This window comes from Centruroides vittatus, unplaced genomic scaffold, assembly GCF_030686945.1.
Source record: "Centruroides vittatus isolate TY-2023 unplaced genomic scaffold, ASM3068694v2 contig_2206, whole genome shotgun sequence".
Classification (NCBI taxonomy): domain Eukaryota; kingdom Metazoa; phylum Arthropoda; class Arachnida; order Scorpiones; family Buthidae; genus Centruroides; species Centruroides vittatus.
In genome coordinates, this window is record NW_027121376.1 from 59,926 (window position 1) to 74,460 (window position 14,535).

The window sequence follows — 14,535 nt, forward strand, 5'->3', positions numbered from 1 at the left end:
AGTATTTTTACATTTTTCACATCCCACTTTCAAAATAACAACAGTCTGATGAAGATGTTGGTGAGTCAATTTTATTTTTCTTAGAGGCTCTCATCTGCCTCGATTTGAAGTGGACAAAGATATGATGACAACTTTTATAATTTTTCCAAATGTGTGATAATGTGTTTGTATGAATTGTTATGTACAAATGAAGTATATGGTTTCAAAGCTTAGCAACTTAACAGATTCGATGATAAACGGTACTATGTGAAATTTGAGTATTATTAAAATATTAAAATGTGTTAGAAACTGAAAAAAAAAGTTCATTAACAAATATGGAGACAGGATATAATAATTGCTGAGGAATTATACGTGAAATAGTAAACAGTTGTTATTTTTGTTACAAAAACTTAAAAACTAAAACAAATGAGGATAATGTAGAAGTAAGGGTAGGAATTTTTTAAACTGTAAGTCTGATGGTGATATGATTATTATATAGCTGCTTAGTTTTAACTTTTTGCAAGAGCTTAAAATAGTCATAAAAATTGAATACATTTTTGTTTTATGGAGAAGTTAAATAGAGGGTTAACCTGTAAATTGAGAATTAACTCCTCTATATCAGTGAATTAAATCACTATTTAGATTTAAGAATTAAATCTAGAGTTTTAGTGAGGGTGAACATCAATTTTAACTGGCCTCTCAATTCAAACCGTACTTTAGAATTAACTGGATGTGTTAAAGATGATCACTAGAGCTTTGGACATAGATTTTAAAACTCATTTAGATTTACTATCACAGTCTTAAAATAGAAATAATATATTGCATTTAATAAAATGCAATGTATTATGTTTTAAGATTGTCTTTCTTTTTTTAATACCAATTTGATTTTGTGAAACAAAAGTTATCTGTCATATATATATATTGTGGAAATAAGAGAAAGTATATCTTTGTAAAATAGGGCTGGTGGAAATACAGTATTAACAACATAAAAACACGTAAACAGATAATAAACAGATAATTTGGCAGAGGCTTAGTCTCTAAAGAAAGGTCGTCTCTGCTGTGGAGAATAGTTTGTTCCTGGTGATTGGACATGGCAAGTAAAGAAGATATTTTTATTATCTGTTTATATGTTTTTATGTTGTTAAGAGAAAGTATAATTCTATAATTTAGTAATTATAAAAACTTCTTAATGATCAATGCAAAATGAGGCTTTGCAATCAGGAATGTCATTAAAAATGTATGAATTATTATTTTTTTTATCATTAAATCTTCTACATGCAAGAGTCATTTGAAGAATACATGCAATTAATTCATGAATTTTTAAAATGATTTCTGTAATTTTAATCTGCATTTGTTGGTCAATCACAATGTTAATTATCATCAAGATTCTCTGTATTTAAAATATATATATATGCATATACAGTATTTACTCACATATAAGATGAGGTTTTTATTCATTTTTCATTGCTTCAAAAACCTAGGTTGTCCTATATGCACGAGCAAAGGATTCTTTGCGTTTTTGCAATAATTTTTGTGAACCACGTGTTTGCATTTTTTATTGGATGCTCACCCTCTGGAGTTTAAAAATAGAAGTATTTTATCTGGGTCATTTCAATCATTCTTGTGTATTGTCAGGAGTAAAGATGAATAGCAATAGGAAAAGCAAAGCTTTTGAATTGAATTCAAATTTGAAATTCCAAAATCACACAGGAGCCTGATATAAGTTTTAATCCATTTCCACATGAAAACATGATTATTCAGAAATCAGAATTCGGAGAAACTCAATCGATGGAGAGTGGATTCGACTGTTAAGAATTGGCAAAAATGGTTCCTTATTCTCCAACTTTACATGAACAAATTATGTTGTCGATTTTACAAGATTTTTCCTTAGTTTAAAATGCCAATAATTTTTTCAGGACAATGTGTGCATTTACATTTATTTGATATTTTATTTTTGTTAATTGAATGAAATAAAATTAGAATTCTATCACATCTAATATTCTTTATTTTGATCTTTATAGTCACACCTCGTCCTATATGCGAGGTTGTCTTATAAGCGAGTAAATACAGTATAATATATATAACATATATATATTATTTATATTATATATAATATAAATAACATTAGATTAATATACATATTTATTCTACATTAAATTTTTTCTTGATTAATAAAGCTTAAACTTTAAACTTTATTCCCTAAACTTAAAATAATACAAAAATTATATATTTATTACAGATTGGACAAAGCTAAAATAGAACATGAAAGTGTTATGCAGGAGAAAAAGAATTTAGAACAAAGGTTACATGAAGAAGTAAGCCATTTTAATAAATAATAATATATTAAATAATTTTATAATAAATTAAAAAGAAGTATTTTTCATTGATTGAACTGTATAGATATTCTTGCAAATTTTTTCATATTTTATTAGATTAGTATTGAAGAGACAGATAATCTTGATACTGGGCAATCTAGATTACAACAGTTAGAACAACAATTACAAAATGCACGAGAAGAATTGAAAGTAGCAAAAAAAGCTTTGGAATCTAGGTCTTGGGTACCACCTCCAGCACTACAACACTGGTTACAAATGACACACGAATTAGAACTACGGCATTATAATGCTAAAAGATCTGCAGCAGAACAACAATTAGCAGCAGCCAAGGAAGGAGTAAGTAAATACAGTATTTAAAAAAAAAATTAAGTTAGTTTTTTACCTATAAATATGTATAAGCTCAAATGATTTGAGTATAAAACATTGAACTAAATCTTCTACCATAAGCTGGAATTTTTATAAATTATATATAAAAAAACACATCTTTTTGTAGATTTCCAACACTTCTTTATAGTTCTAGTGAAAGTTTATTATTATTATGTTCTTTTATATTTTCAATAAATAATTTTATTTAAATTTATAAATCTCAAGTTACAACATAAGAAATTTAAATAACCTTAAAGAAATTTTGAATTGTTCCATTTTGGAACATCATAACTCCTAATTAGAACAGCTTCTAATCTGAAGAAGGCCTGTAAATCAAGTCAAAAACATTTGTTAGAACTATAAAGACATGCTGGAAATGTATGAAAGGGTGTTTTTTATATATAATTATTATATATATATATATTTGTTTTATTGCAATTAAAATTATTTAATTTAAATTCTTGATAAGTTGTTCTAATTTTATTTTGAGAGATAATATAAAAAAAGATCTTTATAACTGAGTTAACATTTTAAAAATTGTAGATATATTTGTTAATAAATTTAATAAAATACTTTCAAGTGTGAAAAACTTCGTAAAAGAAGAACTAGTTTTCTTGGATCTTTTCGTATTGCTCACGGGGGATCAATAGATGATGTGGACAATAGAATTCTCCAAGCAAAGTAAGTTTTATATTTATAAAAGTATTTCTTTAATAATTCCAATTAATGAGATGAGAGAAATATTTTCAAAATATAGATAATTTATAAATTGGTAATTTATGGATCAATTTTAATCTGTTTATTTATTTATTTTCTTCTTTTTTATATATTATTCTTAAAATATTGATTTTCATTTTTCCATTATTATTATTTAAAATCCTCGTAAAGAAAAAAGTGCAGAAAACGAAATTTTTGAGGTCGTAATTTGTAAATTGTTGTTAATTTACTGAATTCATAAAGATATTTTCAAATAGATAATTTAAATCAATTGATATAATTTTTAATTTTTCTTAATGCATTTATATTATTTTCTCTGTTATAATATTATTTGTTTTTGCTAAGTATCGGTAATGACATGTAATTTGTATAATAGTTTAGAACTTGTTTGTTCAATATTGCTAATTTTATGTTGAATTTTTTTAATACCAAAGAAAATGCAACCTACTGAGACTATGCGAGCTGACTACGTAATAGGTTGTGGATAAAGGTTTTGTTCGAAAATATGTAACGTTCAATTTAAAAAAAGGAGTCAAAATTATCTATTAGCGCGGTTTTTTTCCACTGTTAACGCGTTATCATTAAAACACTTGTGTGAATTTGAATAAATGATAAATCGTAATATAATAATAAACTTATTATTTAAAATAACACTGATTATTGTTATACTACATGACATTTTAAAATATTTGATACAAATAATTAACTGTTTCGTGTAACAATGAGAGAACATGTGTTGGGAAAGGCAAATTTGAATGAAACTTTGCAGTTTGTAGATGGGGCCTCCTGAGCGCGCACGTAAAATTTTAGATGCAGATGATCAGCCATTCAATGATAATTAACAAAATAGATTTTAATGTCTGTAATAAAATGTGCGATAAGGATGGCATTCTAATGTACTACATTGCAGCATGCTAAGACTTCTGCATACTACTGTGATGTCTCAACTTTGTATCCTGTTTCTGGATTTTTTTCCAAACTTTTCTTAAAATAGTTTTTGTTTATAAATAACAGTTAAATTAATTAGACAAAATAGTATGTATTTAATTTATTAGATAGCATTTGTTGACTAGTATACCTGGTGTTGATCTACTTACTTGGAATGGATAAATTTTATTGTTTATTAATAATAGTAGTTTCTTGTTCTTTATTAGTTTAGGACTTATCATATCATCAGTGTGGTATAATAACTCTTAAACTAATAGCAAAATATGTAGCTATATAAAGTAAAAATAAAAAAATAATTTTATTGTTTCATTGCATTATTGCCTTGTTACTGTACTTACAAATTTAAAACTAGTTAGTCATATTTGGTTGTGAGCCATCAAAACGAGCAGATTAAAATTTTCTGTCTTTGTCAGTAAAATGAAGCCTGTGCCATCAATATCTAAAATCTTGTTTCCTGATTGCTTCAAATTGTTAATTTGAAGCAATCAGGAAACAAGCTAGCTATCCTACACCCCATATTTTACATGTCTACTCAGGAGGTCCCAACCTATGAACTATAAAAAATTCTGTTCAAATTTGCATTTCCTACCATTCACATTTGCCTTATAAGATTCAAATCTGTATAGGATTATTCATTAATCTCATATCTTCTTTTATTTATGAAATTACTGTATTCTTTTCGGATCTAATTCTAAAAAAAATATATATATATTTTAAAAATTTCTATTTGAATTAATAAAAAACTAGAAAATTCAGTTAAATGAAATTTTATGTATTATAAAATAAAATATGTAAAATTTTATCTTAATGACACCAAAAATGTGTGTGTAGCAAATAAATCATAATTTTTAAAAGAAAACAAATTTGTGCTTTCCTCAAAGTTAAAATTCTGCCCTTTTTTCTGGCATCCTGGCATTTATCGAGGTAAAGAGCTTTAAGCTTTTTTTTTTTTTTAATTTGAACCTGTATTTCAAATGTTTGAGTGTATATATTTTAAAGTATGTTTTGTGAAAATTTGTTTTATTTATAATTATTTCCTTAGGTAATTTTATATAACTGATTTTCTAATTAATTTTCTTTAGTTTAACAAATGTATAATAGTGTATTTATTATTTAAATTTTCAGAATATTTAAAAATTATGTAAGAATTGATTTTGATGTTACAATCATTCATCTGTTTAATTTTTAAAATTTAGATTAATTTTATTAACTTTTTTAAGCTATATGAATATCTTTCAGAGCTGCTTTATCGGAAGTAACTAAAGATCTTCAAGAAAGATTACACAGATGGAAACAAATAGAGTTGCTTTGTGGATTTCCTATTGTCGTTAATCCTGGTTTAATACACCTTGAGTCATTATTGCAAAGAAATGGAACATCTGGAATTTCAGTTTATCCGGCAGGTAAATTATTCATTTTTTAATGTGTATTTAAAAATTCATATTTTAGCATGTATGTTTATACAAGTTTGTAATTACTTACTTAATACAATTCTGAATTATTTAATGCCAGTTAGGAATTCTGTTAGATTTTGAAGCATTTGTGAGATCTGGAAATCCCCCTGAACGTAAAATTATAATCATTGTTTCCTATTTTTTTATTGAAAATTTTCCTATTATAAACATTTTGGCTAAAAACGGTTCTGGCCAAGAAAATATGCATCCCCGGCCGTATAACTGTCAACTATCCATTGTTCTTACGCTGAGTACAGATCATCTTGCAACTTAAGTTTATAGTTAAAGCCCGAATTCACCGTATTGTTTCCAATCCCAGGAACACCTATGGCCTAAGCACATGCACGTGACCAACTTTCCCAGCAAAAAGCTATATAAGATGCTTCCTTCCCCCCCCTCACGGGGAGTCAATCATCGATTTAGATCGAGTTGCGATCTTACCCTTTATGCCTACGGAATATATTTGACTATTGTGCCTCAAGTGCCACCGACCCTTCCCTTTAAAGGAATATTCGATCATCGTGACCAACCGCATATTTGAATTACTGATTGTCCAAGAGGTATGGAACCTATTTCTGTGAGCTCTCTCTCTCTCCTGGCGTGGTAGGGATGTATAGCTTTTTATAGGTCCCCTCCCTTTTTTGTCGGATTTTTGGTAACGTATATTATGTTTTCCATTAAATCGTTGTTATCCTGTTATATGGTGTCTTGTTTGCTTGAATATTCGCTTATCGCCTTACCACGACTCCACCTTCCCTCCTACACTCGACCGGATGAAAAGTAGTCCCGTCCCTACGAGATCCCTACCGACAAATAAGCCATCGCTGACTCATGGGCAAGTCCCTCCGACTTGTTAGCCGAAATTAGACAGAGGTCTGACCTCTTCGTCCCTCCTCGGTACCCACAAATTGGTTTTTCAGGAGTGGGGTTTTGACTTTTTCGGAACCCTGGTAAGGCGAACAAAAAGGCCATATCCGAGCAACACGACCGAATTGAATTAGGTCTCTTTCCCTACCTTAGATACTAGAATTGAGCCGTAAATGCAATGGAGGACAAACCCCATCCTGCGGCTGGGCCAAGCAACCCAAATCCAAATCCAGCACTGAACCCACTCACGTTGGGCGGTCTGGGCGGTATTATACCCTTATTGCCCGTATTTACGGGAGAAGCAGGTGGTCTTAGAATAACTAATTTTTTCGATTGTTTGGCGGACGTTACCAAGGTCGCCACCTGGTCAAAGGCATAGATGTTAGCGGTAGCTAAGCTAAAACTTACGGAAATAGCTGGAGAATTTGTCTGAAAGGACAGACGAATTAAAGAAGTCGATGACTTCGACGAGTTTAAGAGATTGATGATAGTCCGCTTTAAATGCGAGCCATTTACCTTTTGATTATCAAAATTTTATGCTTGCGTCCAAAACGGGACGAGGATGTTCAGACCTATGCCGCTAGACTCCAAGCGCTGGCGATGGAGATAGAGATCAAGCTCGAGCCCGGCACGAATGCCGCAGAAACTGCGATTATCGAAAGAGTTCAAAGAAAGGAGTTAGACGAGAGACTCAAGGCACAATTTTTAAATGGGATTGATATCTGGATCCGAAAAAGAACTATGAGCAGACAACCTGCAACGTTCGATGAGGCTTTAAAACTGCTATTAGCGAAGAAACAATCGAGAATCTCACCGCACACCTGCGAGGGATCATGCGTACAATTAGGGAAAACCATAGATCGACCAATTTCCCTCCCTCCTTAGATGATCTAGAACAGTGATTCTCAAAGTAGGAGTCACGACCCCCTTAGGGGTCGTGAAAAATATTTGGGGGGTCGCTGAAAAATTGATGCCAAATCAATTTTTTTTTCAAATATTTTATAAATTTACTATAGATTCATGTTTAGAAATAGTAGAAATAAAAAATATATAAAATAAATTTTACTTAAATAAATTGCACATATAAATCATAAAAACAATATAAATATTTAAATTAATATTAAGCCTATAATTAAGCCTAAATATTATAATCATAAATTTGTGCGCTATTGGGGAATCCCCCGAGTTCCACTCTCCGCCTAAACTATGATAGAACAGCGTTGTCGTTTCGAACGATGGTCGCTAGCAGCGTTGCGTCTGTAGGCAAGTCGACTTAGGTAGAGCGTCGATTATCCGAAAACCGATCAACTGAAAGCGTTTCAGTCGGCAAATTTGAATTTCCACTAGTGCTGTGGTGCTGCAATATTTGGCTATGTCTTGGGATACTTCAATGTTATTTTAGTTGATATGCGTTTTTAGCTGGCAGCCTGGCGCGACCATGAGAGAATACTTAAGGACACGCCAGTTTTGAACGAGACTTTTTCCCATCGTGAATGGTAAGTTATGCTTGTTTTTCTGAGGACTGTGTTGTGCTGAATCGGAACGTTTTGAGACTAGATAAACTTTCGAAATATAATGTTTTTTGTTTTTATATTTTTCAATACATTTATTTTGTATGTGAAAAATAAACAAATAACTTTTTAAAAAATTTCGTTAGTCTTAACATTGACAAAAATTCAAAAGCAAAGCGACACGCAACGGAGAGAAATTTCAACATGGAATAGATTAATTAAACAAAAGAAATTAACTCGTCCTGAATTTAAATTAACCCCCCTCCCTCCGGGATGTTTTTCTACACATACTCATTCTTCGGGGTCCTTTGAAATTTTTAAGTGCAAAAGGGGGTCGCGGACCAAAAAGTTTGAGAAACACTGATCTAGAACATTTAACCGCAGCGATGGAGGAGCTTAAAATCTGAATGGATAGTCTAAAATGCGACTCTTCTTGCAACAATTCTCGGAACCCTATCTCCGAACAGAATAATCGAGGAAACTTTAATAAAACTTTTAATAAACCACCTTTCAGGCGAAGCGAATATCATCCTATTCCTCCTCATCGTCGAGCCGATCGACCAAATAATCAACCGAACCTAATCCGGAATTCACCCGATAGCCGAGATAATTATGATAACAATCGAGGTGCGCGACAATGAAATGACTCCCCACAGAGATGCGAAAGAGGTCCAGACAGTAACTGGGTCCGTTTCCGATCGCAGCCTACCGCTGAGGATAGAACCCACTGGATAGGCAAAATAGGACTAACGACAACCTTTTCAGGACTTAACCCCATCCTATTAGTCTATGTTAACAATGTTCCTGTGAAAATGCATATTGACCCTAGAGTAGAGCGCACGCTTTTATCAAATACCCTATCCAATAGATTAAAAGGAAAAGCTCCTATAAAGTTTGGACGTAAACAAAAATTAGGAAACGTCTTAGGGAAGCCAACCACCGCCATAAGAACGGCAATACCCACTTTTAAATTTCGAGGAAGGAAAGTTAATATACCCTGTGATATCGTACGACTCAAGGTCACAACCCCATGTGAAGGGATTTTGGGACAAGACATCATCAAAGCCGCCGGATTAACCCTAGACCTTGCAAATGCTCAAATAGTTTTACCTAATCGGAAGACGATACATTTTTGTACAGCCAGACGGCCGCGCAGAACAAAAAGGCGGTGGAAAGACCGCCATAAAAGAGAGAAAAACCCGTCAGACCTCCTCCGAATGGAACGACTAACTTCCGCTGAAAGGAAGGAAAGGAGAGGGAACCAACAAAAACGGAGCGCAAAAGGAAAAATTCCAGCCCATATAAAAGTTAAGCGACCTAGAAAACAGTGAAATAACCCTGACATGATCGACGAGCAACCTGTCATATCACAGGGAGAAGACTCATTAAAGGCCGCGCCACAACCAAGTGTTTATTCCCCTCCTGAAGATGACTTCACCTTGTCCTCTATACTCCCTCCATTGCCGGAAGAACAACCTAATCCAAGCGATGAACGGGAAAGCGAAGCTTCCGAGGCGGAATCAGATGAGGGACCGGAATCTACTCCACCGTATGCCCTTCGAAGCCAATGGCCGGTTGCGGAACTCCCTTGGGTAATGCCTCGCCCCACGCGCAGCAGCTGCATACCACGTTTTATTTCACTCGCCTCTAATAGGTCATCTTCCCCTTAACTTAGAATTGAACGCGAATTCCGATATTAAACTCTCCTATCGATCATTATCAGCCATCACCTATGACCTCAATCACCTGTTACGAATGACACTGAAATCAACTTCCTCATCCGTCCCTTTTTCGGTAATAACCATAATCACCAGCTGCCTTGGGATCATTGTTATTGGACTCTGCCTCATCTGCACCTTTCGATGTTACTGGCGCTGCAAAACAGGTCGTTCAACGAACCAACAACGTCCACCAGAACGAGGACCGGAAGAAATTTCCCTCAACGAAGATACAGGTCAACCTCGAACCGAGACCCTGCATAGCACTTCCCAGGAAGTGACACCCCGAGGCGATCCAACTCTACGAAAGCAACAACCCATTGTTAAAACCTACTAAGGGTCCCTTAACTAAACACCCAACCGCCATATTGTAATCCATTTGTATTTTTATTTTATATTATCCTAAACATTATTTTATACCTTCGTATTCGCGTTATGTTCCATATTATTTTAACCTTTAGTTTACCCCTTTGAGAAATTTTTATGTTTAGCTAGCTTTGATCTTACAAAGGATTATCGAGAGAGAGAGTAAATCGACAATTATTGTCTTCTTCCTACCTTATTATCTTCCTACCTCTGTACCGACCTCCGTGATAACTTCAAGCACCTTTTCACTGATCTTTATTTTTTTTTCACTGTGAACAGTCCAATTTCAGCACCTCAACCCATAGAATGCTGATTCAAGAAACCGCTACGACCAGACAACCGATTAAGTGCCAGTAACCCATTCACGTGGTCGCACGACAAAGGAAACTTTCCCAACTTACCTACGATTTCTTCAGTGTTCGACACCGTTTATATCCATAAATTCAAATTAGTAACATTAACCGACCAACCATCTAACTTATCTAACACAAAGAAAATTCCAACGAACAGTCTCAACTCACTGTGAACTTTGACCTGCATTCTCAACCTGAACTCCATAATGACGTCACCCAGCCAATTGACCACTTCCAAGCAACCCAGGACTTCGTCTCCTACCCTCCAGCTACCAATATTGTCACGCGTCTAACACGCGTCGGGATTTATTTGTATACACTTGATATCCAATTTCTGTTGCACATTGTAAACTCTGTTACCGATTAATTATTATCAAGAGAGAGAAATAGAAAAAAAAAACACAAAAAAAAAAACCCCCCCACATCAATTTCATGTAACCATACCTCTTGCCCCTCCGAACAATAACGGAGCAAATAATTTTAAAATTACACTAATTAAGTATGATTTTAAAGAAAGCGTAGAGTGAATGTGAGATCTGGAAATCCCCCTGAACGTAAAATTATAATCATTGTTCCCTATTTTTTTATTGAAAATTTTCCTATTATAAACATCCTGGCTAAAAATGGTTCTGGCCGAGAAAATATGCATCCCCGGTCGTATAACTGTCAACTATCCATTGTTCTTACGCTGAGTACAGATCATCTTGCAACTTAAGTTTATAGTTAGCGCCCGAATTCGCCGTATTGTTTCCAATCCCGGGAACACCTATGGCCTAAGCACATGCACGTGACCAACTTTCCCAGCAAAACGCTATATAAGATGCTTCCTTCCCCCCCTCACGGGGAGTCAATCATCGATTTAGATCGAGTTGCGATCTTACCCTTTATGCCTACGAAATATATTTGACTATTGTGCCTCAAGTGCCACCGACCCTTCCCTTTAAAGGAATATTCGATCATTGTGACCAACCGCATATTTGAATTACTGATTGTCCAAGAGGTATGGAACCTATTTCTGTGAGCTCTCTCTCTCTCCTGGCGTGGTAGGGATGTATAGCTTTTTATAGGTCCCCTCCCTTTTTTGTCGGATTTTTGGTAACGTATATTATGTTTTCCATTAAATCGTTGTTATCCTGTTATATGGTGTCTTGTTTGCTTGAATATTCGCTTATCGCCTTACCACGACTCCACCTTCCCTCCTACACTCGACCGGATGAAAAGTAGTCCCGTCCCTACGAGATCCCTACCACAAATAAGCCATCGCTGACTCGTGGGCAAGTCCCTCCGACTTGTTAGCCAAAATTAGACAGAAGTCTGACCTCGTCGTCCCTCCTCGGTACCCACACATTGAATGAATTATTGGAAATACGAAAATTGCTACTTTTATAGAATTTCAGTTTTTGAATTACTAAGTTCTCATACATTATTTTGTTGTTTGGCATGATTTATCATCAATTGGAAAACAAAATAATTATCCAGTCAGTATAACGTTATTCATTCTTATCTCCACAGAATTTACTTTAATTTCTGTGCAAAATCTCATTATTATATATTTGTTTGATCTCTTTTTTTTTCTTCTTATTCTATTTGACATCACAAACTATTTATTCTATTTTTTCAAAGCATTTTATTAGTAATAACTTATTAAATAAAGTCTTACGTTGCGAGAAGCAAGGGGGTCAATTAATATTGGTTTAAACCCCTCTTGATTGGCGACATGTCGGTAAGACCCGCTCACGGGATGTCACCGGATGACTTTGGCTTAGTTTAACAGGAAGATCATTGAGATCTTCCGATTTATCGGAGGGCTTTATATCAAGTGGGGAGAGCCTCAGGTAAATGACAGTGTGCCTGGTTTGAACAATTGAAATCAACACCAGTTTAACTAAACAACAAATTTAATATAGAAAGAAATGATTACAAGCTTGAATAGATTCTAGGGATACAGGTCTTCATGTTCTGATTTACTTACAAACTAACAGATTGCGAGGGAGTTCACAGAGTGGTTATCAATCATATCTCTTTACAGTCATTTCAGTAGTTGAGTGGCAAATGTCCAGGGAGACAGGAAAACGATCTGGACGATAAGTCACAAAATAAAAGAATACTCCTTGATGAACGATCAGTTGGAGTACAGTGGGACAAGAGTCTTGGGAGCCACCTGCTACTGTGGTGGTACTACTATGGTTTATGTCCATCTTCTCCTCATATTATGTCCACACTGAAAACCGGGTCTGCAGCCATTATATCTCCATCAGGTATGAGAATTCAGTCTTGTGACCTTATGTTTTCTAGTGATGACACTTCAGATGTGTCATTGCTGGGCCAGCTAGGTCTGTGGGAATTAGACTTGTTCTCTTTTCGGCGTGGAATTGCTTAAGCCATTGATGTTCCCATGCGTCAGCAACTGGATAATGTTGACGATTTTGAATGATTGTTGCGGGTTTGACTTAATGTTTACTTGTCCTTTATTTATTGGACTCGTGGGAGACGGAAATACAGTCAAACCTGTTTTTATGCGGTGGATAGGGATCGCATAAAAAAAAACGCATAAAAAAATCGCACGAAACTTCACAAGTGGCTTTAAAAAATAGTTTTCGCAACACAATTAAAAAAATATTTTTTTATGCGGTCAATAGGGACCGCATAAAAAAAGTCTCACATAGAAAATAACTCAAAACCGTACGAAATAGAATTTATTGACAACAGATGTCAGCACTTGACTGCATCGTCTCGTCTATCGTCTGTTTTAAATATTTTTGTCCAGGTGGTGTTTTGTTGACTTAAAAAATAAATTATTTCATTTTTCGCATATTCATGCAATAATATTACTATAATAAGTTCATTTATGTTATAATAAGTTTATTTAGCTATAATAAGTCAACGTGAGACATGACAAATCGCACGAGACTAGTCGCCAACTATACCGCACAAAAAAAACCGCACAAATAAAAAATCGCACAAAAAAAAGACCGCATAAAAACAGGTTTGACTGTACTGTAAATCAGGAAAAACTTTTCACCCCCATTGTAATAAATCGAGCAATTAACTCCCGGATCTCAGAATGTTGAAGAAATCATTATTTTAAATTTCTATTTTTAGATTACAAATTTCATGATTTTTTTTGTTTCTGATCAGTAAATTATTATTTATTTAGAAGATTGGAGAAATGGAAAAGATATTTTATAACTTATATTGAGCATTGCAAATATGGAGAATGAAGAGAATCACATTTTTTTTCAGCATTACATCTGTGAATACAGATCAATTCAAATTTAAAAAAAAATATCCTTAATCTGTCTTCTAATATATAAAAATTAAAAAACTAACTTCTTTACTGATAGCAAGCAATTTAATTTATTTTTAAATATTCTTCATTCTTCATTCTTCACTTTATTTAATTTACAACTAAGCTTTAAATCAAAGTTTTTAAAATATTTTTAAAAAATCATCCTCAATATTTTTAAACTTAAAAAAAATTAAATTTAACATTTTATATTTTAAAATTAAAATGTATATAAATACAAAGCAATTTAATTGGATTATCTAATTTTTCCAGAAGCGATCTTATCATAATAGGTATTTTAAATCCTTTCAAACACACACATGATCAAGTATAAACATACAACAACAATACAGTTTGAGGCTAAGTATTGCAAAAATTTCAAAGACATTAAAAGCTTTACCTTTTATCTTTTGAGTTGTATTTGATTATTGTGATTAATCCTTGGTTGACATAATTTAAGATCTTTATAATACTAAAACTCTATAAACTGAAGTATTTCTATTTGTTACTCTAAAGCTAAATCTATGATTTTTAGCTTTAAATTGAAATTTTTAGCTAAATCTGAAAATATTTTTGTGAAATAACCGATAACATTTATTTTTATTTACCTCACCTTTCACTCTATAGAGAAATA

The 14,535-nt window shown here is 33.3% G+C and overlaps 3 protein-coding genes across 4 annotated transcripts in view; 2 read left to right on the forward strand and 1 right to left on the reverse strand.

Moving 5' to 3' along the window:
• LOC136970830 (protein kinase C eta type-like) overlaps positions 1-14,535 on the reverse strand; it is a 204,144-nt gene that overhangs the window by 47,888 nt on the left and 141,721 nt on the right. The gene's annotated exons all lie outside the window — the stretch shown is intronic.
• LOC136970833 (uncharacterized) overlaps positions 1-14,535 on the forward strand; it is a 158,578-nt gene that overhangs the window by 41,258 nt on the left and 102,785 nt on the right. The window lies entirely within an intron of this gene.
• Positions 1-14,535, forward strand: part of LOC136970832 (stromal interaction molecule homolog) — a 53,673-nt gene that overhangs the window by 29,481 nt on the left and 9,657 nt on the right. For both annotated transcript variants that reach the window (XM_067265299.1, XM_067265300.1), the window contains exons 7-10: positions 2,219-2,294; positions 2,412-2,651; positions 3,262-3,362; positions 5,586-5,749. In XM_067265299.1, coding sequence (XP_067121400.1) covers positions 2,219-2,294; positions 2,412-2,651; positions 3,262-3,362; positions 5,586-5,749 — 581 coding nt within the window. The remainder of the gene's footprint in view (positions 1-2,218; positions 2,295-2,411; positions 2,652-3,261; positions 3,363-5,585; positions 5,750-14,535) is intronic.